The sequence below is a fragment of the Aptenodytes patagonicus genome, chromosome 4 (genome assembly GCF_965638725.1).
Source record: "Aptenodytes patagonicus chromosome 4, bAptPat1.pri.cur, whole genome shotgun sequence".
Lineage (NCBI taxonomy): Eukaryota > Metazoa > Chordata > Aves > Sphenisciformes > Spheniscidae > Aptenodytes > Aptenodytes patagonicus.
The window spans coordinates 85,010,571-85,035,597 of NC_134952.1; the positions used below are offsets into that span (position 1 = coordinate 85,010,571).

At 44.1% G+C, this 25,027-nt stretch overlaps 1 protein-coding gene across 5 annotated transcripts in view; it reads right to left on the minus strand.

Annotated features, from left to right (window-relative positions):
* The window catches only part of ANKRD17 (ankyrin repeat domain 17), a 95,998-nt gene extending 71,414 nt beyond the window's left edge, over window positions 1-24,584 (minus strand). For 4 of the 5 annotated variants that reach the window (XM_076337467.1, XM_076337465.1, XM_076337466.1 and 1 more), the window contains exon 1: window positions 3,526-3,568. In XM_076337467.1, the coding sequence (XP_076193582.1) occupies window positions 3,526-3,558 (33 nt within the window). In that variant the 5' untranslated portion in view covers window positions 3,559-3,568. Of the gene's footprint in view, window positions 1-3,525; window positions 3,569-24,221 lie in introns of those variants that run through there. The other variant, XM_076337462.1, reaches the window with a different exon arrangement.
* Window positions 24,585-25,027: the final 443 nt, after the last annotated feature.

Here is a 25,027-nt window from a genome sequence, read left to right on the forward strand (position 1 = left end):
CTCCACTGTCCTCGCTGTGGCTCGACTAGGCTATTGAAGGTGTAACAGATGATCCTTTCATATCACCTCACCTCTTACCGACACAGAAAGTAACCGAGGTAGGATCTTAGGGGTTATTAAAATATCTCTACGACCCTAGCACAAAATTAAAAAAGCTTCTGCAGTTAGGAAATACTCCCACTATCACAATACCAAATGAAGGCTTGTTCACAGTGATTTTCAGTTTCAGTTCAAGGTAGGTGAAAGATATTTACCTTAAGCTAGAATGTTAAAGGATTTTTTTTTTTTTTTTTTAAATGCACTTACTAAGGAATTAAGGAAACTGCCACATGCGGGCTTGCGTTATACTCCAGTCGGCTTCTCTGAAGTCAAGCACAAACAAGCTTTCAAAGAACCTGAAGGTCATAACACATGGCTGCTTCTCCTGAAAAGTCTCATATCAACACAGGGAATATAAATTTACCCTTCTACTGCCATAAGCTTCCTAAGTCATTTTCTGTGCTGGCAGTCCGAGTTCAGCACACAACAATACAGACCACGTCCTCATCTGTCAGGACAAAACACATCTCCTTTTCTCCCAACTGAGAAAATGTTTCTGTTGACTAACTCAAGCGTTAAAAACACAACTACGAGTTTACTCGTCTCTTGGAATACCACAGTAAGGTCTCCTGTAGCCTAATTATTTCTTCACCAGCACATACAAGCCAAAAACTGAAAAGTTATACCAACAAAAGCAGCATTGTTGTCAGTTAGGTCACACATCAGCAAAGAAATATGGCCAAGATACACCTATCAGAAGAACCAAATGAGCAGAAGCTAACTGCAAACTAACCCCCACGGTAGTTCAATTTTATTCATCTGTATTCCCACACAGCACTTTCAATACCAGGTTCAAGTACCAGAGCCAAGACAATGTTCATCTGCTGCTAAATAGTAGCAAAGCCAGCTCAAGTTCTGCATTAAGCACATCTTGTTTGAAGGTGGCCTAAGTGCACAGCAGCCAGGACGCCACATGAAATCCTCTAGGCTAATGACCATTTCTGCCTGCAGTTAGTTGCATTAAACTTGCTGAAGAGTTACTTTAGTTTCATCCTCTGATAGGAAAACAGTATTGGGAAAAATTATTTCTAACAGAGTCCTGCAACTTCAGTAATGAAACAAGCAGAGACTGCTTGCACTTCATATTGTTTCTTCCTCTCCCCGAGGAAGCAGCCTTCACGCTACAGCAAGCTGGAACACGTGAACTATGAATTACTTGATTACTATCTACCTTTTTAACCCAGAATGATTTTTGCCCCAGAAGCATCCCCTCGCTTCTTGCAGTAAGGACCTCTAACACGATTTTAACCTCGGTCTCTACGCTAACTCAACCTAACTGGCACGCTACAGAAAATGCCTTTTTCCCCCATTCGAAATTATAACCAACTTAGAAGTGAAAACATCCCTGAAGATTTTTATGAAGAGGCAAGGACTGATCCCTCCAAATTTAACTAAATACTAAGCAGTACCAAGTCTGTCCAATAAAACACAGACCAGACATAGATTCTGCCGCCTAAGCCAGAGCAGTTCTCTCAATCTTCACACTGCTGTCTTTGAATGAACATCGGAAACTGCTCCACAGGAGGAAAAAAGCCCTAAAATGGGAAAATAAAACACACACCGTAAACACACTGTTCAAAGTTACAACAGAAACAAGTTTCAAGGGAACAAAGTTTTACTTCTGGACCCATACTGGGAACGCAAGACAATCGCATTGCTTCTGCTGATGCACTAAGAAATTATGAACAGACTCCACTGTTACCAGAGTATTTCAGAGATTCATCAGGAATCATGGATCAAGGTCATAGTTCACACACATCTGAAGTCACACAAGCCATACTTCAGTTTTGAAGATGTTTTACCGGGATACAGTTGGTCTCATGACCAGGAAGAGAACGCGTGATAAAATTATCAAAAGAAAAGTCACTACATCCTACTCTAAGAAGCAAGATATAATTGCTTAGTTCACACATACAAACCCAAAACACTGCTATACTGACAAAATTATTTTGCCAACTGCCTTTCCAAACAAGACTATTAATAAATACGAAGTATTTTATTAATTTGACGTACTGTAGAGTTGAACATCACAGTTATAGTTAAAATAAAGAAAAAAAAAACCAAAAAGCTTTCAGTATTCAGTAAGACCAGTGAAATACCGAAATATTTGTCTAACGGCAGAAAGCCCAGTTCACTTTTGATCTTTCTGCCCCACCACAGAAACTGGTAAAAATGTCTTGTTCATACATCTGTAGCAGTTTCTTAAGCACAAACTGAGCAGTTGTGTTAACATTCTGGATGTAATTATGTTAAACAGTTCCAAGGTTCACAAGGAAGTTAACACCAAGTATTTCTATTGTTTTAAAATTTTTGTCCAACGTAAAGAGCAAGGTAAAGAGCAACGTAAGTATGGCCATCAAGGAAAAAAAACCCTACAGGACAAGCATCACTGAAAGCACTGTTTTGTTTAAATTTTGACAGCAGCTAATAAGGTAACAGCTTCTTGTTACAATAAAGAATACATGCAAAAATTTTGAGAAGTCATCTGGCAATGAAATCATGTTTTTGCTTGCAAAACCAGAAAAACCACAGGGACAACAACAACAAAAGATATTTCCTTGAACTATTACAGCTAATGTAATCTGGAAGAGGGATCTGTGTCTGTTTGAACAGAAGTTTTACTTTACGATTCCTAGGCAGGCCCCTCTTCACTTGGCTGAAATAGCGTTTTCAAGTTTCACTCGCAAGAAGGGAAAGTGTCATTTATTTCATAATGCAGTATCTACTTCTGCAGAGGAAGTAAAAGCAGACTATACTTAAGACGGCTGGAAACACAGTAATAGAAATTATATAGGCCTAACACATACTCAGTGCAAAAACCAGGAACACTGGCAAAACAAAAAAAACACAAAAAAGAAGTTATGACAACCGGTTGTTCTGCAGAAGGGCTGAGAGCTATAGCGATCTTACTGCAATGTCAGCCCCAGGCACGCACAGGGACTCCAGAAAACACTCACTGATCACGCAGCACTCCACAAGGCGCAGGAGGCCTCCCTCCTCCCCCGGCAGCACTCCAGTAATTGTGTCCCGTCCCCCCCCCCCCCCCGCCCCAAACACTTAATACGTGGAGTGCCGGTGTCCGGCCCCGTCAGCCGCCCAACTAAGAGCAGACACCGTGCCGGGAGGAGGCCCGAGAGGCGGGGGGGCGGCTGCCGCGGCGGCACCGCGCTCCAACCTAGGCCCCGAGCGTGCGTCTGCATCCAAAACCAACCCCCGGCTGGGCGCGGGGCCGCAGGGGCCCGCCTGCCCTGCGGCGGGAGGGAGAGCGGGCGGGCTCCCCGCCGCCCCGCCAGGCCCCGGCCCCGCGGCCCGGGCTGGCCCCCGCGGTGGCCCCGCGGCCGGGCGCTTCCCCGGGGCTCGGCCGCCGCCGCCTCCCCCCGCCGACCCCGCGCACCCCTTTGTTCTGCGGCCCTCTCCCGCCCCTACCTCCAGGATGTCCTCCAACACGTACGCCTCCATCGCGGCGGCCGCCGCCTCCGCCCCGCCTCACCGCCCGGCCATGCCGCCCTCCCTCCCTCCCGCCCCCCGCCGTCGCCGGGACGGACGGACGGGCTGCCGGCCGCCCGGCAGCAGCACGCTCGCTCCCCCCCGCTGTCAGCACGGGAACAGGAAATGGACTGTTCCACCCCGCGCAGGGCGGGCACCTACCACCCGAGCGCGGGGGGGAGCGGCGGCGGCCCCGGGGCAGCGCCGCCACGCTCCGCTCCCCCCGCCCCAGCGCCCCGAGGACCGCCCCGCCGGCGGCCCCCGGCCAGCGCCTCCGCCCGGCTCCGCCCTCGGGCTTCTTCTGCTCTGGTCTCTCAAACAGCACCCGAGTATTTAAAAATAGGAAGAAAGAAAAAAAAAAAAAAAAAACCCTAACGAAACCAGGCTCCTTGTGATGTTTTTCACAATGTTTTCCATAAGGCACTTCACCGCCCTTCCCCAGCCAACAATTCAGTGGTCGGTGCTTCGCCTCACCTACTCCCTCTGCCACCCGCAGGTCCAGCACAACCCGCCCGACCAACACAGCTCCCAGCTCACACGCACAAAAACATTACCAGGAGCTTCCAGGGATAGCCAAGGCCTCGACCAACTCGCCCGGTGGCCCCCAAAATCGGGAGCACACAGCTGCTTCCACGAGGTCTCCTCCCAGCAGGAGCTCGGTGAGGTCTCCTCCCGGTACACGGGCCTGCTGCCAGTCTCTCGATGCTGAGAGGGGTCTGACACTGGGGACACTTTAAGGTACCTATTCCCTCTGACCCAATGAAGTTCACAAATCCACTTCAGGTGGTTTTCCTTGAGCCTATTGCCATCCTATCCTAACTGCTCTTGATAACAAAGCACACTCCTCAAAAACGTAAAAAAACCCCAACCCTTAGATTAAGCAGGTCCATAGCATGGCTCACATTTTTTTTCTGTGTTACAATCTGGCTTCCCATTACAGCAAAACCTCCTAAAACCAACTAACCTGCCTTAAGTGCTGCACTATCAACTACTGCATTTCCAACCACCCCATCCTTTCCTCCTCCACTGCTCGAGGGCACTGCAGGGCGGCAAAAATTCCAGAAATAGCCTGCGACTCCAATAACACAGGTACTGACCATGTGAAGCAAGGTCTCCACAAGGTAGTTGTGAGAACCACCATCACCTGCACACTTCTCCTCTGCTTCACCCAAAACATCAAGTGATAACTTGGACCAAGAAAAGTGAAATTTTACACGCTCCTTCAAACACCAGGTGACAGTGATCTCCATTCTGCACATAGCAGGTCAAAATCATTGAGCAATCACATCTGCAGCTCTCAAAATACTTAATTTTCCAGTTCAAAAAATACAGCGTAATACATCTTGTCAACCCCACAAAAATCTCCTCTCTCATGAACTCATTTTAGCAGAGCACAAAAGAGTCTAACGGTCAAAGAAATTAAATTCACATTTTGACTTGAAGAAATGCTAGTACTAATCACTTCTTTTAATCAACATCATCTTTTTCCAAAACATGCTCTAATTGTAACTAACACTCTCATAACAGCAAGAACATTCTTACCTGGTTTTAGACAGCTGACCAGGCCAACTACTAACATCACAAAGAGAATTTCTAGTTGATCAGTCTAAATTTCAGGCACAGCTATGTTCTTCCGCTAAAAATTCTGTTCTTTAACCAAAAAAAATGGGAAATACATCCTACTCCCCTATAAGAAAGTCCCTCACTTTACACAAACTCCACACCTGCTCAGGCAGTCCATACTATTTTTCCACTTCAGAGAACACCCCAGATCTTACACTGTTTTACTAGAATTCATCCAAGGAGCACCTCTTCTACAGGCTGTTCGTCTTTGAGACTGTATAACTTGTCTTGAGCCTGCTGTCAAACTTAGTACGTCCTAAATAATTCATGTCACGGAAGAATTTTTATGCTATCCATCAAATACCTTACCGTACGTTGCCTGTTCAGCTGGTCAGGTTTCCTTTCAGAGGCACTATACTGGAAGAGTTTACTGATAAATCCAATCATTACTACTTTGTCTGCTATTCAGCCAGTTATGGTTTTGTTTTAGTTTTGGGTTTGGTTTTGGGTTGGTTTTTTTTTTTTTTAGTTCTAAACAATATAAAAAGAAAAATCTAACGACTTATCCTTATAGGAGGTTAACTCTGAGGACAAAACAACATTTGTTGACGTTTACCATAGACTTCAACCCACTTAGGTTTGTCTTGACAATACTTGCTGCAGTATATCACTTGTAGTAATGCCTTCCCGACTTCCTATCAAAGTTCATTGGGCATGTGTACCAATGAAAGCAAAAGCTCAGCAATCTACAGTTAGATAGTCAAGAAGATTCGTAGAAGTCTTAGCTGCCTTGAGGGAAACAAATCACACCGACATCTAGATATCACAGCCTACTTCCCGTAGGAAACTGTTGTCCATGCAAAGAATCACAGGACAACATTCCATGGTTCCTCTCAACTAGTGCTTTGAGGTCAGCATTTCTAATAGCCTTAGGAGCCCCTTGCAACTGATCCTGTGTACATGCAACCTAGCAATTACACACAAATGTTAGCCCAAGTACAAAGCTATCCCTGCCAACTCGAATGATTCCTTTATATAAAAAAAAAAAAAAACCAAAACAGCCACCACCTCCCACCTAACACTCATGTCTCAAAAGACTACTTATTCAGTCTTCCAAGCATCAGAAAGAATTAACAGTTAACTTATATCACACAGAAAAAGCGTAACACACACAACACTGAGATTAAGATACTTTACATATGACAACACTCAAAACATTTTCAACTGGAAAGACAGCGTAACACAGGAACAAAAGAAGTTGTCTGTTCCACACAAAGCAAACTGAATAGCAGCATCTTCTCCAGTTTTACAAAACAAGTGTAAGATTTTGAGGAGAAGAAGAAACAAGCTCACCTCAAGAGCTGAATTATTTCCCATCCCACTTGGAAGCGGGACAGTGTTCTGTCTGCAACAACATAACTTCATTTACAAAACCACAACCGAAAGAACAATTCAGAGCTTCTCAAGCTGTGTTACACCATCAGAAACACCACGAGGAGTCAGGTTCTACCTGAGAGCAACGAGGGCAGCAAACAACCTAACCAGCTAGATATTCTGCTGAAAGCGAGTCAGACTCAACGTTTGTTTGCTTTCACACTCAAAATACCAATACTCCAATGCCCTTCGTGCCCCTGTTGTTCCCTCACCTCCTCCCCTCTCCCGGCCCGCCTTCATCTGCAGCCCTCTGGTGCAGGCTTAGAAAGAAGCATTCATTTGCCAAATGACATCCACTACTTCACTTAGTACTTCAGAGAAATTTATAGTCTGGAATACCAAATGCCAAAAACGCCATTCCCAACACTTCACTTTACACCACTAGGATATCTTCAGTAAAACCTAAAGGCTTTAATGCAGGCTTCCATTCCATTCCTGCAAGAAAAAGACCTACCTAGGGGGAAAAAAACCAACCATATAAAAAACCCTATTTAGATGTCCATGATTAATTTCTTTCATATTTCTACTGTGCGATTTTGGGTTTTAAAAACAGATCAAGAAACGTATCTTGAAGTTTTGCAAAGGCGAACAAAAATCCATTTCTTCCTTGCTTTCAAAGTCCAGCTCCATGAACTACCTGAACTAGCTGTTTTCAGGAAAAAAAAAAAATGCCATCTTTTTGAAACATCTCAGCTTCTATTTGAAAGTTTATTGTCTGTATTTTGCCTTACTCTAAAGAGCATAATCTAGTCAGGACTGTCATCTACTACTATCCACTACTAAAAAGCAGCCTTCTGAACAAGCGGTACCTTAAAACAAAGCAGCCGTCCAAGTCATGCACATCCATCACGTTTTCTTATCACGGTCCCTCACATTCTGTAAGCCTAAACACAGAAAAGCCCTTATGTTCCTCACACAGAAGGTGGGAGAGTAAACATTTCAAGTGCAGCTTCAGGAGACAAACTTAGCACAGCACTGCTTAAAAACGGGGGGGGGGGGGGGGGGGAGTCCTATTTCAAGCTATGCTGAAGCATGCTAGACCAAAGGGACTCCTGAGATAGTATTCTGTCAAAGCCAAAGCCAGGGATGAGTACAAACCAAGGTTGGTTTACTCTATGCTATGTTCCCCATACAGCACCGATAACTAAAACGAAGTGAAAAGCATATGATTTGACCCAGGGGAGAACAAAAGCATCCGCAATTACACAGTTGTTCATGCAGGATGAAGTACAAGGCAGAGCTATAAGCGCTCAAGAGCCAGTGGACCGTTTTTGAAAAGATTTGTAGTTCTACATTCTAATACCAAACAGGCCACCGCGAATTTTGAACTGGCATCGCTCAGATTACGTCACCCTGAAACACAAGCATTTTAACAATCGATCCGAGACAGATTCTGGCACCCAGAAATGTAAGCATTTGAACAATTGATCAGACAATTCCCACTCTTATATCACAAAAGCACATTGTTATCTATTTACAGCTGATCAAGCAGTACTGGTCACCAACTGGCCCAAAGCATATAAACACACTTTTTTGTGTGTTTTCAGAGTCACAGAGCTCAGTGTCAAGGTTGGGTTGTTTAAACTGCGTCCCACGCGGATGCAAACACCTTATTCAGCAGAACCATGAGGTGCATTCATTACTAAAAAAACAAATCATTTTGCGCCGGGGAGGGGGGGAGAGTTGAAAATAGCCCTTCCATACAGTACAAAGTATCACTCAGCTAGCCCCTTCAGCATGGCTTGCCCGAGTATTTCTCTTTCAGAGAAGCAGTAGGTAGACAGTCCTAACAAGATGACCTCAAACAGAATCCAAAAGTTGCTGAGACAGTCAAGATCAAAAAGCAGGGTGGGTTTCCAGCCCAAGTTTTGTGACATTCTGATTTTCTGCTAAGTGTAGAGCACCAAGAGACAAAAATCCCACCATTGCCACATGAAACACCTTGAAAACTGAGGCATCTATCACAAACAAAATATATTTGAACATATTGAATATGACAGGATACACTTGCAAAGAGAAGACCGACATTTCACATGGATTAGAAATACCCATGAAATAAAAAAAACCTCAATTAATCCACAAAGGGGAAAATTCTACCATTAAAACTTTCAAACGACCAAGTTTCCTCTTCTAACGTGAAGCAAAAAACCACGATAAAGATACATGAGCACTTGTTTATATGCTAGAGAAACATTCAACATGCAAGTAATATTCAGATAGCTTTTTCAAAGACTGCTTCAAACTTGTGTTTGAAAGCCTACGTGGGCGAGAAGCACATCCAAGTTAGCAGCAGTAAAACAGCAAATATGGTGGTATAGTACCTAGGAACTCAATCCATTATAGATTCTGTCCCGAGCTTTATCATTGGCACTGGGAGAGCACTCCTATTACTTCTTAAGGGGAGAGCAAAAAAACATGTCTAAGACAAGAAATCACCTACAGAATAATCAACAAAAATCAAATCAAACATCTTCACGAGTCATCACACCCTAAAGGAATGACTTTTTGTAGTCTGGACTTGCTTTAGTCTGTCTTAGAGGCTGAGGAATTGGAGCACCAAAACAGCACTTTCAGTGCAACAGCCTCATAAAATTCCAGGAAGCCAGCGTGCCTCGAAAACAGATGCAGTTACTGAAACTATTCCGTATTAAAGAATATATGGTCACCAAAATTATCTTAAAGATAGCACAGGGAAAAGAAGAAAAAAAATATAGGCAAGAAACGTAACTTAATTGGGAGGCACACTAACGGGTAAACAACTCAAAATGACACACTGCAGTTATCCACCACCTAACGTACCTCTCCTCCTCCTTCTGCTAATACTAGCTTTCAGCTTTGTGTTGGGTCCATTTCCTCCTCTTTTAGAGAATGATGATACTCCTACCCACGTTCATTTTGCTGGACTGAGCCAAGTTCTTCCTCTCTGCTCTTAGAGTGAAAACAGTTTTCCAAACCCTCTACAACAAAGTCAGAACCGAACGTTTCCCCAGTCACCCCTAAGGGTACGCACTACGCCAGATAAATGCCCTAGTATTTATCAACCTTAGTTAGGAACTACATCCCCACCTGTGCATATAACTTTCATCACTCCATCATATCAGTAGCTAGTTCAGATAACCACTAAGACACTAAACATGTTCTCCTCTGCTACTTCTCATATTATCTTTTTTTTTTTAATACAAAAATCTTGTTAGACCGCAAAAGCGTGACCTCTCCTTCACAGCAGTTTGCATCAGTCACCGCTTAGTGCATTTTGTAAGGTCCCTTAGTTCTATGTCAATAAAAAAAAATGAGCTTTAAACCTACTGTTTCAGCTTCTCTCTCCAGACAGGTTCATCAAAGGCCTTACTCTTGATCCTCAGTGGTTAGTGATTACACAAAATCAAGTCAGTCCAAAACCAAACCTCAGGAACCATCTGAAGTCATGATCCTCATCTGCTTTTTCTGTTTTCACATAGTATATTTTCTTTTTCTTCACTTGTTAGAGCAATCACATCTGTGCAGTTGTCAGCCTGACTAAGTTTCCAACATCCTTCATGCAGGTGCTTTAGTCAATTTCAAGTAAATGAAATCTACTCTCTTCCTTTAATTTTTATTATTGGGGGTGGGGGCACGCGGGGACCATGGGCTTTAACCTCATAAAAATCTAGCAGTTTTAACACATACTTTTATTCTAATTTCTTTTTATTCCCTTATCCTTATAATTCAATGTCTCTTTCTGAGCATTTCAGACTTTCCTGCCAAAAACCACAGTGGAGCATGCATTGAGTTTTACAATCACAAGATGATCCTTGCTGCCCATCCTTACTATCACACCACCCTCGTTTCAGCTCCATTACCTCCCACAGATAAGGAAACCTCCATAACAAATCCACATATTTGTCTTCTGTAACAACTTTCTTGACTGTCCAAGGTAACTTCCCACTCAAAAACTAAGCTTTCTCCCAAGACTTATCTTTCATTTCTGTCCAGCATATTCTTCACTTGGCCTAGGGCAGCAGCAAGGCATTCGAGACCCTTCTGCCATATTCAGCATTTTCTGTTCATTTAGCGTTACTCATTTTGGTAAGCATATAAAGCCGGAGAGGATGAAATTCTATTCCTTAAGGGGCCTGAAAACGGTAGTCTTGAGACCGAGGTTTTCCACAGCTCCAAGGAAACTACTATCTTGGAAAGGTGTCTGTACTTAACTACCTTTGAAAGTGCCCATATAAACACATCCTGAGCTTTTAATGTCAATTTAAAAGACTGCATAAAACTAAAAAGGTTTAAAGACTGACTGTTCACAACAGACTCAGGTGTTTATGACCTGTCTGATGGAATAACGCTGCCCGACTCCGGTCACACAACCCTCCTCAGATCTGTTCTCCCTTAACAGAAGCACTACGCTAGCAAAGTATACTTGGCAGCTTGCATGAACTATCAGGGTCTGGTGGGATCAGGGAAGATGACGACTCCACATCCAGAGAACCCTTTTCCAATAGATATTACCTCCTCCCAGTAATAGTTGGGGGATTTCAGCATTCACACTGCATTACCATTTCACAGAAGATTTCTCATTCAAGGGTCAGCAGAAAACGGCAATCACTTCCACAACTGAAAAAAGTTAGCAACATAATGCCGCCAGGAAGCTAAGGAAACGGTAAGGATCCCCCGACAGCACATACAAACTCAAAGCCAAAGCGTTCAGCTTATAGTGCTTTTTCCAGGAACTCTAAGACAAGGGATGTCAAGAGCTAGCTCTGTCTGAAGTGAGATTGCAACACTCAAGTCAAGAATCGTAAGTTAATAGTCTTAAATTCTATTAGCAGCCTCTTATTGTTACATCGTCCATCTCTAAACAGAAGGTAGATGCACAATATAAAAATATTTCTGAAATAAGTCTTCATCTATGCTTAAATGAAACTGACATCTAGGTAGAGTTTTAGAGTGTAGCAAGTAAGCAGCATTCTGGCACAAAGTGAGAGAAACCCTTCTGATCAGCAAAAAGCCTTCTTCCCCAGTAAGCGCTTACATCAGCCCTATTATTTTAGATTTCAACTCTGTAAGGCAAATCTAAGCATGGAAAAAGGAGGAAAGAAAATATCCTTACTCATCCATAGCACTGCCCTGAAGATGAACTAAACTAGAAAATCATTAAAAAGCAACTGTGTCAAGACACATTGCTGCGGTTCTGCCTTCTCATTTGTCCAGTGCATTTTCTCTCTTACTAGAGGAGCCCCTACGACTTTGCTGTGGAGGAACGGCCCAATGCAAATTCAAATGCAACTGACACAAAGCTGCAGAAGTGAGATAATATTACATAGCATTACATAAGCATTTTAAAACGGTTTTTCATCAGAAGTGTAAGATTACTGGCACAAATATTTGTCTAAAGGGAACTTTCTATAGGAGAACTTCCTTGAAGTTCTCCGCTTTAAGTAGTCCACGTTTTCACTGGGAAATACTATGTTCCAAGTCTCTAGCCCAAGAGCTTTCAACGCACTAAAGAAATCTGGTATTGGGCTAAACGCAAGTAAGACGGGAAACGTTCATAAAAGACAACGATTTAGGACAGGGAGGATCCTTCTTCAAACAAATTGAAATATATTCCTTTCTCATTCCACATGTGAAATATTGGTGACAGGAAAGCTATGTGTAACGTAAGCAGCATGTGAATAGCCTCTAAACAGAGTAATAATTTCTCACATGTAGGAGTCACGTACAGTCCAACAGCATTCGTACTAACGCCTCTCGAATTCTAAGATAGGTACTAGTCCAAGGTATCTTCACATTAGCATGTGAAAATTTGACTACAATGTCAAAACCATCCTCTTTTAACACATGCTCTATCTGTGCCCTCTATTTGACATGCAAGTAGGAGAACATGCCTGCTTTGGGAGAAGCTGCTCTTTATTTTCACCTGGTTAATATCGGTACACAAGCTCCCAAATATAGACGCTTTCTCTTACACCTGTTGTAACGCAATATATTTTTGGCAATTTTGGCTATGCACTCGCAGAACACAATGAACAAATAATAATGCAAGTAACCATATAAATGACTGAATGCAACACGCAGGAGGCTAGTTCCTTATTTCCAGGTCTTCAATCATTAAGCTTGCATGAATATGCATTGGAACTTGTCTAATCATTTATATCTAAGCACTCTTGACAGGTAACAGCTGTAAGCCACCGGAAGTTCTTGAATAGTTTAAGTGCAAATACGTTCCCCGCGAGGAGTTAGGAAACCTTCAACCAAAAAAAGCCCCGTTCTAGAACAAAGTCTCCTCCTCCTTTTTAAGTGGCCAAGTCCATCATTTTCTTCTAGCATTATAATCCAGTAAAGTGAACATCGATATAAAGTATTTCCATGTCAAATTGTAATCCAGGCTCTGATGGATCGGGATGTCCCCGTCTCTGTTTTCCCACCTGTGAACCAGACAGTTGTTTCAACAGCTCTACATTCAGGTAGGCTGTTCGTAATTAATTCGGACTTGGTTAATATCAGATTTTGAAACCTATCCTAACTGTTATGGAAACAAGCAGGACCCATAATAATGTACTTGATGTTTGTTTCTTTTACAAAGCTCTCAATAATCAGCATTACTTAGCTGGCATCTTCAAGTTCACAGACTAAACCAACTAGAAAACCTGTTCCATTCTTTGACAACAATACCAAGCCTGGAATTGAACACAGAGCAAGCTGTTAGAAAAGGCTGAAGAAGGAAAAAAAACCTAAACTGAACAAAAACAATGAGAGACCTTTGCGTTCTCTGTATTCTTTTAATATGGTTATTCACTTCTTGTTTCATCTGAAGCTACTTGGAAAATCAAGACAGACACAGCAGAACTCACAGCATTTACTACCAGTACAGTTGAACCAGCTGCCAGATTGACATACTTCTAGCTAAACACTGCTTGTTCGCTGGAGTTCAATACCTCCTGTTCCCCATCTCTTCTTTGTTGGTTCTTCAGAAGTAACATCACAGGTTCAGTTTATCTCAGATTACCAGAAGAAAGATACAACGATTAACTCACAAACACTTGCCCTCCTCAATTCAAGACGCGCTCACAGTAATAGCCTGATTTTAGCCCAAGACTAACCCTAAAAGCATTCAAGAGTCCAAAACCTTCAGCAGAGTCCAAAATCTTCAGCAGTCTTCAACAGCATAGCTAGACAACACTCACCACCCTGACGGCTGAGGTCCCCTTTCAACCCAACATATGTGCACCCCCTCCCATAGCAGAACCTCTCCCCCTCCACTGAGATTTAAATTAAATCATACACACAGAGCATAAAGGAATTATTTTACCATGACAAAACTAAATAAATGCATTGGAAGTTCATAAAAAGTTAAAAAAAAAAATTTAACTATGTCCCAGACTGTGTGCACAGTACTTTTGTTACAAAATCAATTGCTCAAGTTATTTCTATTAACAAGTATTCCAATGGTTTGGAAAGACTGCATACTCTGCAATACCCATCTCTGGATTACAATGAAAGCCACCAAAGACATCTGCCTTTCTTGAAAACATTTTGGGTTTGGGTTTTTTTTTTTAGATCTAAAAATCGGGGGGTTTTTAATTAAAGTTCATTGAGAGTATTACTACTAACCTTATTTCAAGTCTAATTCACTCAGGGAAGCGCTTACTAGGTAGCACTACTTCACACACTTCTTCAAAACCAGTAACGTTGATAAAGTTATCAAAGGCAAAGAGATTTGCAACCTAACCGAGGTGTTGGCCATACACTGACATAACCAAGCAGTGCTGGGACAGAGCGGCACACAACAATTCCAAAGCACAGGAGGAATTAGCATCTATATCACTTCCATAACAAACCCTGCACTTGTCAGAGCTGTTTCATCAACGCTCGGTATACGCAGGTGAACAAGGCATGTCCTGAGCTGATACAACCCCCCAGTTCCAGACTGAAAAGAAAACCCAACCGAACTAAAAACTCCACACCGCGCTCTCCCCCTTTACCGCCTTTCAGGCGGATCACAGGCCAGTGACCTGCTACGGAGATAGCTGCCAAAACCTAAGCAGTGTAAATGCACGGCTGGGAATAGCTCAGAGGAAGAGGTTCCCCCCTCTTGGCCGAGGTAAGCTATTCGATCAACTCATCGACATTATGCCATCCCATATCCTCAATATTTTTGCAGAACCCAACTTTGGTGCACGTACTAGCATGTTTCTAAAAACCCACCTCAACTCAAAGACACAAGGACATTTTCTCAACTCAAAGACACAAGTACATTTAGAGTGATTTTACACAGATGATGTGTAGAAGCATAAACATGTCTCCCCCCCACAGGCTTCAGAAAAGCCCTTTTTCGGAGTTTAGCACATAAAGTTAGCCGCTATATTTATCACTGAGGAAATCCTTTATCAAGCTGATGCTTCACAAAAATACCAGCATGCTGTTATGCCAACTTTCACTTCTGTTACTGACTGAGATGGACAGAAGGCATATGTTCATCTATCTACCAGACTGTTACGTTGAAAGCACTCTTTTTCTTTAAGCTAGCTTGGTTATTTGTATTACAATAACCATACTGATGACAACTGTGCTTTGTGACTACTTTATGCTAGTCAGTGTACAAAGTGACTCCTTTGCTGCACTGCACTAAATGACACCAAAGCGGTGATGGCAATACTCAACAGTGCGGCAACATTTTAAGGAAACACTACTTTGTTCCTCTCTCTCCCCCTATCCTTAATACGCTGCTTTCAAGAACCGTAACAAATATCAGAGACAAAAAAAAGTCAGCGCTAATTTTATCTCAAGAAGCTTTCAAGTTTCAAAGCTGCACACAAAAAAAACCTTCTGCACGATTTACCTTTCCAGGACTGTGCCAGCCACTTTCAAATAGAAGATCCAAAGGAAGCGTCAAGAGCACTACTTTGCCCTTTAATACAAAAATTGTCACAGATCTGTACCATTCTTCACAATTTGAGTCCTCAAAGACAATGCAAGTGTTTCTTTGACAGGCATTTAAATGAATACTTCCACCCAAAAAGGCAGTCCTCATCCCTCCTCCCTGCCCAAGTTCCTGGCTCTTCGCTGTGTCAGCACAAGCTCTTGTGCGACTGCCTGACAAACCGGACCAAGGAACGCATCAACTGCAAACATGCTTATTCTGTTGCTGAGGTTTTTTCAACGAGATCATTTCCCAAGTGGCTGGGAGGAACAATGAATGCCTTTTTTTATTATTATTTTTGGCAGCCGTGTCCTCACTGCAACCTTCCTACAAGCCCAATTCCCCTGACTTCAGCGGGCTTAGTACCCACGCTGACACAGAGGCTGAACAACGCTGAGCACTTGAGGGAAAAAAACTAAGTCACATCACGACTTGAAATTTTCAACTTCATTAAAGCATTGTTCACCATTCTGTGGAGGAGAACAATTCACACCTGCAGAACAGCATCAAAAGGAAAATTCCACTGGCAAAGCATTTCAGGACAAGACTGAAAAAAAGGAACGAAATACCTCAAGTTTTGCATTGGTAAAGCTCAGGGACAGGACAACATGTGACTCACCAGATACCTGCCAGACACAGATGTACTAGGGACCTCCAGCTTCTCATTAAAAGAAAGTGTTTAGTTCTGTTCTTGCGTGTGGGAAAAACTGGGAGGACAAAAAACAACCTTTCTCCTCTTATCTCTGAATCGCTCCCTGCCCTAGAGAAAGGTTTCAGATGTTCCCTTCTGCTGAGGCTGTAATCCACAAAACAGCTCCTGCAAAGAAGGACAGATGTACAGGCTTAGAAACAACCATTCCTTTTTTACGAGGGCAAGGGGAAACAAACCTGAGCTCAAATACGAGGTAGCCTCCTTAGCAGTAGAAAGAAGTCATATTACTGTGTGAAAGACGTCTTTAATTTTCACCTGAAAAAAAGAATCCAGACGCTTTTTGACTGTTTCAAGTTGAACTTGAGGAGAAGGGAGGCCAAAACCCCAACTGATGTTCTGAATAGCGACATTTCATCCTACTTCTTAATACTCCAAACTTCTTTCTAGCATCTGAACGGCTGCCTATTTGGACATGTTATCCATTCTTGATTAACACCACAAAGACCTAAGATACCAGGGTAGGGCAGGGAAAAAAAAAATAAAATCGAAGGTTTATTTCAGCTTGCTTCCTAGAATACACCATTATACTCCTAAGACTTGAGGATTCAGCTACAATACAGAAGAGGAAAAACACCTGCACATCAAACACCAGTAATTTGAATTTGTCAAAAACTGCTTCGGGTATCATCATAATTACAACATTCAGCCTAAAAAAAAATACTGCAAGCATAAACAAAGATATATTAAAGACATGCTTGGTTTCATGGCTGATTTTTAGCCTGGTATACAACTATTACCTAATGTGAAAATAAGGTGACACAACAGTTGAGTAGTACCTCCACATGGCTTTAGATCCTCAGATAGTTACCAACTTAGGATTGCACATGGGGAGAAAAGTGTGGCTGAAAAACATATGGAATACTGAGATAACCTTTCCGAGTACCAATTAACGCAAAGCACCAACTGCTTAGTGAAAACAGAGAGGAAATGCTGCCCTTCATTGGTCAAGCATGTATTTTTTTCAAATAATCCTGTTGACACTGCACAATGACTGCATAGAGGTCACCAGAATCCACATCCTAGCACCAAGACACATTTACATTCACCCGTAAGGGTAACCACACGTTAAGGAAGACTTTTTTCCCCTAAGTACACATTAGTTAAATGACCTTATCCAAAGCATTTGCTACCATTAAATCCTTCCCCACCCACACAATTAGTATTCTTTCTCAAAACATCAGAAGTTATTGACATGACAAAAAAGTCCCACATAGGTACAGAAGCTCTACAGATACAGCACATCTTCAGGATGTTTTTTCAAGCCGGCCACCTAAAATGCCATACCATCAAGAAACCAGAAGCACATCATCATTTCAGGAAAAAAGCAGAATGTCTACCAAGACAGCCACGGATTCTGCCTTAAACAGCCTAAAAAACTAGTATCGAATTTGTGTAATTTTTTTTTTAACTCTAAGTTAAAAAGACTTGTTTCATTAACCTCAGAAACAAAGCCTTCTTACTTATCTTGGATATGCAGCATTGATTTTTCAATTCCTAAATCAAATTTACAAATCAGCTATATCCTAAATAAGCACAAATAGGTTTGTTTTTAAAACACAGATAGAGAAAAAGAACAAACATACATAATTCCATTTGCCTTCAAAGTTGACAGATGAAGAAATCCTCTCAGCTATATCTCTTCCAGAGAAATCATTCTCTTTAAAGAACTAAATTACTAGCTTAAAATATGGGGTGTTTGGCTCCAGCCTGCGCGCAGGAGTTATGTTTATAAGGACATTTCCTGGAAAAATATCTAAGGAAGTAAACAAATTCACACGGCGCCACCAATACCTAACTCCACCTTCTGCAGTGGTCATTTTATGCAGGGGGCTTCTTTTTAAGCCCAGATATTCACTAATAACTTCAATTACGTAGAGCAGACCAAAAAGAAATTTAAGTTTGGTTTTGGTTTTTTTTTTTTTAGGAAATATGCACTAGGTCTAACCAGACACCATTTATCAGCTCTGCATCCCTAGACTCTTTGCCATGCACAAAAAGACACTACTTAATCTTTGCTTACCACCTCAGCCAGCTAACAGCACACTCGATCCCCCACCTAGCATATGAATTCTAGTAATGTAACTCCCTTAGATAAGGGGCCATATACTAGTCATCATCTATAGGGCGACGGCAGTAATGATTGAAAGGTGGTTAGCAGGGAATGGCGAAGCCAGCCAAATCATTATTCCAGTTTTCTAAACTGATTTTGCTGGAACCTCGTCCAGGGAACAATAAGGAAGGGATGTTAAACATTTTGGGCTAACGCTTCCTGGGGTCAGCTACAGCAGATTTCAGTATTGTGAAACTTCGTTGCAGGATTCACCTACCGACAACCCTATCAGCCCTGTTATTTCAGGGATTTCTGAGAAACATCCTTTATGCGCTTCCAGGCAATCTCAAATTCTACTGGTCTTCAGAGACAATTAATGGAGGCTGACTCTTGACAGTTATATCATACATATCATATCCCTCACGCAAGCTAAAACAAAAACCTCTCCCGTAGCACCAACCCAGTTAAAATATTTTATATTATATTATTATAATATAAGAGCGGGCTTCGTGTCGGGAGTACGTAACGTCCAGGTGAGAATTCGCGTTTCTGAAGTGTCACGATAAGGTTCTTCCTCGAGATGGAAAAGAAGTCTGCCACGGACCCTGCCGAGGCTCACCTGCTTTTTCAGTCACATCAGTTCAACCGATGTAAGGTAACTATCGCTATGCCAAGCTATACATTGTAGTAGCTACACTGATGAGGAAAACGCCAAAATCACCTTGGGTCTTAACACGTTTGTTGTTTTTTCCTAAGGGATTTCACTATTATTTCTTCTTTTGAAGGGAAGAAACAAAACGGTACAGGCAAAAAACTGCCCGAGTAGACAGAAAGAAAAGAATTATGGCATAAACAACGCGGCAGAACACAAGACTGAACTGTACATCAGGATGTCACACACTAACAAGGACAGAGCCCAATTAGTTGCGTGTTCAGTCCCGTATTTGAAGAGACAAGGAGACTAAAGTAATGGTAGTACAGAGAACGTATCATACAGCGGTCAAGCGAGACATACTGGCTCTTTAGCAACCCTGCAGAATCCAGAGGCCTTATTCCAGGATTCTAATTAAGACAGTTGGGATTAAAGAAAAAAAATTATAAAATAAATTCCGTGTTTCAAATCAAGAAAGAAATTAAGAAACACTTAAGCTGTTAAAGCCTTTCACAATTTAAGTATTACAACCGTGTGCCTGTGACGCTCTTGAAATCACACCAGTAAGCCCAAGTTTTCAGATTAACACCTTATATCTGAAGCTAAAGGAGAGTAGCTTCTTCTGCATGAAGGAATTTTAGAGGACTGGTGGTGTTTTGTTGTTTTATTTACTTCATCTTACTAGTTCAGTTCAATTATTAATTCAAATGCAGCTGAAAAAAAACAAAAATGAACTTTTATTTACGGCAGCTATGGGGCCCAAGTCAAAACAAGAACGCTTAAGAAACAGCCAAAACATCTCAGACACATCCCTTGCATAGCGCAGCGCTTTCAGGTATAGCTAGCATTATTGAGGATTATGTTTAGGAAAGCTAATTTGCACATCATATGAGAATCCAGTAAAAAACTATACCAGCCAGAAAGAATGAAATAAAGAACAGAAGTAAACACACACAAAACCAAGACTGATCTACATCTAATCATCACGAGACTCTCTGCTCAGGGAGAAAACTGAACTTACAAACTCTTAAAATGGATACGATATGAGGAAAAGCAATTATAAACTTCACTGCCAGCAGCAAACAGCCTGTAAGTTCAAAGACTTGAAATAAGTTCGTGAACAGTTTTTATTATACAATTAAACCTTTCTGTGTTTAATAAGAGAAGCCCTAATGCACTCTGCACATCAGATTTTTAAGTAGCAACTTGCGGCTGGGACTTGCTCATTTTTGCACTATTTCACTATTTATTGAAGACAAATGTTTAACAAAATCAGTACATACAAGAACACTTTCAGGAAACCTGCATATTAATGTTGTTTATCTGAGCCTGTTCAGAGGAACTGCTAAACCATGTTTTCACACAAAAAAAAGCAAATAATAAAAGTTCCCAAACAATAATAATGTTCCTAAGCTTCACATTATATGTCAGCTTTCATTTGTCTAACCTGCTCCCTCCTCCCCCCCACCTTTTTTTTTTTTTTTTTTGACTCATGTCCTGAAAAATCATTCTTTTAAGCAGCTCAGAAGACAGACCTTTGACTTGACCTAAAGCACAAACTTGAGGGGCAGTTTTCTTCCTACTTGTTTCACATATTTACATATCAATAATAAGCCATGCTAAATGGGGGGTGGAGAGTACACCGTACAAAGCCCCACTAAAAAGTAAAAGCAGCTTCCCATTAGGGACGCAATGAATAGACTGGCCCAAGAATATAGTCGTGTTCAATGACACTCCTCCCGCAATTCTGATCGCGAACAGAGATGCACTTTCATCTCACCCTTAAACATCTAACGTGCCAACCGATTAAGTTTTCCGTATGTGTCACTGCACCTATCCAATTTTCGCCCGAATGCACGCTCCCTGCGAGTTATCACCTCATCGAAGTGGCACTGCAGTGCTATTTAACAACAATACAGCTCCTTAAACAGCTTGAGACACTACCTCTACGAAAACCGAACAATTTCGCCTGTCGTACGTGATCGTTCATAAACGAAGGCCAGCATTCTGCCAGGAAGCATGCAAACTGACCTCCCCCGGTATGTAACTTCTACCGTCATTTTTCTCTTAAGATTGCTCTTCCTGTGTACTGAAAAGAGTTGCTTTTTTTTTTTTTTTTACTAACTGGTGGTTAGGGTAAAGGCAATTTGCCATTTACAGACAATACTGGCCCGCGCTACCTAGAATTTTGGTTTTCTGGCAAGCAGCCATTTGCCACAATTTCAAAAAGCAACCTTGGAGGTTGCCACGAACATTGTAGTAGGAGCTCATTAAGTTGTTGGTATGAAATTTCAATTTAACTTCTCCCAAAGCTCTATCCAGTGCCTATGCTTCCACACTGAGATCTAATGAAGTTTAGAAACAGACTGAGACGAAAACATCTGATTACAACTTCTTATTCCATTCCATCAGCTGAGCAACAACTGAGCCAAACAATGTCTTCCCACTCATGGGGTTTTCGTGATTTAGTATCTGCCAGGTTTCCGATTATAACCCCTTTGACTTGTTGCTACTGCACTCCTGATTTTCAGAAGCTGTCTCATTAGCAGGCAAACCTAGAAGTACTTTGCTTCAGAGATTAGAGAAGTATTACTGTATTAAGCATGGGAAGGGCAAAAAATAGCCTAAGACAAACTGTCTTAAGTTTACAGAGATAATGAACTGAACCGTTGGGAGGGAACACCATCTTATGCAGTGTTTCCACAATAGTTTCCGTTTACAACAAAACCATAAACTTAGATTGTGTTTTTCATTTTACGTGCCTTCCAGACTGCCAGTGGTCAGAAGACCACAATCCAACTGCTGACTGCCACACAAGCTATGCACATCTCACGTAAGTCTGAACTAAAAAAAAAAAAGTAAACCCCCAAAAATAAAAATCCCACAGTAGAAACAAACTTACTTTTTTTTTTTTTTTTAAAAAAAAGCTTCTAAAAGCCAAAGGTTGCTTTCAGACAAGGAAAACTCCCTTTCTCTGAGAACACGCAAAACACATTTCCTCCCCAGGAGCTGCTGGGAACTACTTTAAGTTAGATCCTCTGCTCCATTAATCAGGCCATCCTCATGTTCACATTCCTAAAAACGTGTCATTTCTGCCGTGCATACTCTACAAGCTGCATCAGTTCATCCTGAAGGCAGTGGGAGAAAGACTAGAACAGTCTTTTGCAAGCAACCTGAATGATCAAGAATTATTATAAACGAAGCCGATACATGACAAAATGTATGCTATCCTGAACTTAATAAACTCAGTATTATCAACTTGTTTATCACTTACTAACCCCTGCTTAATATCTAGTCCCAGACCACCCAGACTGGGAAAGTCTTCACTTACTATGAGTAAGATGAAAACGTCAGGGAAGCTTCCAGATGCCATAACTGCCTTGCCAGCTATCAGTATCTACAGCACATGTCATTCTGTCAAAAAAGTCAAGTATTCTTCTGCCACCTCATGATAGTTTAATGACCATTTGCTTTTTCATCTCTCTGCAGGTTTCAAAGCATATTAAATAGGTACCCATGGCTATGTAAGGTACAGCATGCAAGCAAAGGCTCACCTCACCTAAGACTACATACACTCCTCGGTTGCCTCTGCCTTTCTCGTCGCGCCATACGCACTATACCATTTGAAAGCGATCGATGTAAGGAGCCATTTGGAAGAATGGCTACAGACCACAAAATAAATCTTGGCTATGATTTTGCCAACGAGTCTCACTTTACACAAATTCTGTTGAAGGTTGCCATCATATACAACTCACCTCAATGCTTAACTATCAACCGATGCATCTGCTAAGTCGTTAAAGGGCCTTCATCCCTTCGCCACACACCACCGTAGCAAAACTCAAGGGACTCCGTTCAAGAGAGTAAGAGAGCTCTTCAAGTATCCGTAGGACTACTAGATGGCACAGTTCAGCACGTAACCATGGCTGCCCACCTTACAAGTTTTACACCTCAAAAACTTCTACCTACGTGATGATACTTCTACCTACATGACGATATTCACTTTCCTAAAATAAACACCACAGAAGCAAAATGCCAGGCATAATTACTTGTTAACTGAGACACGCTCATTGCGTGCAATTTATCCCACTGAAGTTGGATAAAATGCTTCTTGTATCAACTTCTGCAGAAATAAAATGCAGAGTGCTTCTTAACCGTGGAAAAACCTATCACCGTCTTAGCCCAGCCCTTCCTTAAACGTATCAGACTCTTCCTTCCCTTTCTTCCTGCTTATTTTAATTTCTAACACAAAAGTAGATATACCACTTAAAAGCCAAACCGCTTAGAAATAAAGTTCAAAGAAAAGCTGGCAAACTCGAAGAGGACTTTTTTGAGGACACAATTCGAAAAAAGGGGAAGCGAACATTCAGCTTAGAAGGTTACAGAATTAAAACTACTCCGCAAAGCAACTCTGTGTGACTACACACGCAAATAAGAAAGGGGCTTCGAGTCTTGCTTGTCCTTTTCCAGCGATACCTACCTGAAAAACCTAACATTAAACGAGATAAAGTTAGTAATGCTTCCTTGTGCTTGTGTCAGCATCAGGTTGGAACGGTGGCTGCTGTCAGGTTCCGAGACCGCGACGGACGAGAGCAAAACGCCCAGGGCTCCAAGGCAGCCTTCCCTTCAGCTGCACATTCGCCTGCTTTCCTTCAAGATGATCTATTCCCATGACTGGGAGCGCAACCAGCTTTCTAGCAACGCGCCCAGAGCTCAGGCCTACCTCCAAAGCCTCAGCCCGGCTGTACCCGCAGCACTCCCGACAAAAGCCACACGTGCCCAAAAACAGAGACGAAGGCCGTCGCCGGCTGAGGCTCCCAGGGAGCCGCCGGCCCCCGGGGCAACCCCGGGCCTCCTCCACACCTTCCCCCAGCGGCCCCCCACCACCACCCCGGGACACGCTGGCACACACACCCACACCCCACACACCCCCCGCACGCAACCCGGCGGGGCACTGGCGGCCGCTCCCGCCGGCATCAGCGAGGCGGGAGGCGCGCGGGGGCCTCCCGCGAGGCCGCCTCGGCCGCGGCACCCCGCCGTGCCCCGGGTCCCGGCCCCCCGGTCCCGCCCCGCCAGGAGGCCGGCGCGGTGCTGCCCCCTTCCTGCCTCTGCGGCAGGTCCCCGCGGGCGGCGGGGGCGGGAGCAGGGAGGAATTATGAAACCGGATCAGTAGGGCAACCCCGGGGCCGCCCCGCCGCCCCCGGGGCCTCCCCTCCCCGGGCATCGCCCCCCGAGCCAGGCGGAGCAGCCCCGTCCCCGCAGCCCGCCCCCCCCCCGCGGGGACCCGTCTCCCCATCCCCGGGGACGCCCGTCCCCGCGGTACCTCGGAGACCTCCTCTTCTTCCTCTTCCTCGTCGTCGTCGTCCTCCTCCTCCTCCTCGCTGCCGTTGTTGCTGCTCTCGCTGCCGCCGCCGCCGCTCTCGCTGCTGCTGGCCGGCCGGCCCGCCCGCCCGCTCCGCTTCGCCTTCGTCGGCGCCTTCTTCTTCAGCAGCAGGTCGCACACCCGCACCAGCCCCCGCGGCGCCGCCGCCGCCGCCGCCCCGGGCGGGCACGACGGCGGCGAGGTGCCGGCGCCGCCGTTCGGCTCCTCCGGGGGACCGGGCCCCGCCGTGGCGCTCCCGGCGTCGCCGCCGTCGCCGCCTCCCTCCGCCGCCGCCGCCGTCGCCGCGCCGGCCGCCTTCTCCATGGCCGCCGATCCGCCTCGCTCAGCGCCGGCGCCCGGCGAGGAAGGAGGGGAAGGAGGCACCCGGGGCCGCCGCCGCTGTCTCGGTCACCTCTAGCGCCGGCGCCGCGCCACCTCTCGCGATACTTGGCGCCGCCGCCGCCGCCTCCAGCAGCGGCGGGCGCCGCTCCCGCCGCAACAGCCGCCGCCGGCCCGCGCCCGCCCCCCCGCTCCGCTCCGCCGCCGCCCGGATCGCGCGGCCTCGGCTGGGCTCGGCCCCGCGCCGCGCTCCCCCGCCCCTCCCCGCGCCCGCTCCGTCGCGGCACCCTCCTGGCGGCGACCCCTTCCGTGCGTGCCTCGGTCACCGCCCCGGCGCCGGAAGCGCCGTCGACGTCATCACCCGCCGCGGCAGCGTCGCGCGGCCGCTTCCCTCCCCTCCTCAGTCCTCAGCCCTCGGCGGCGCCGCC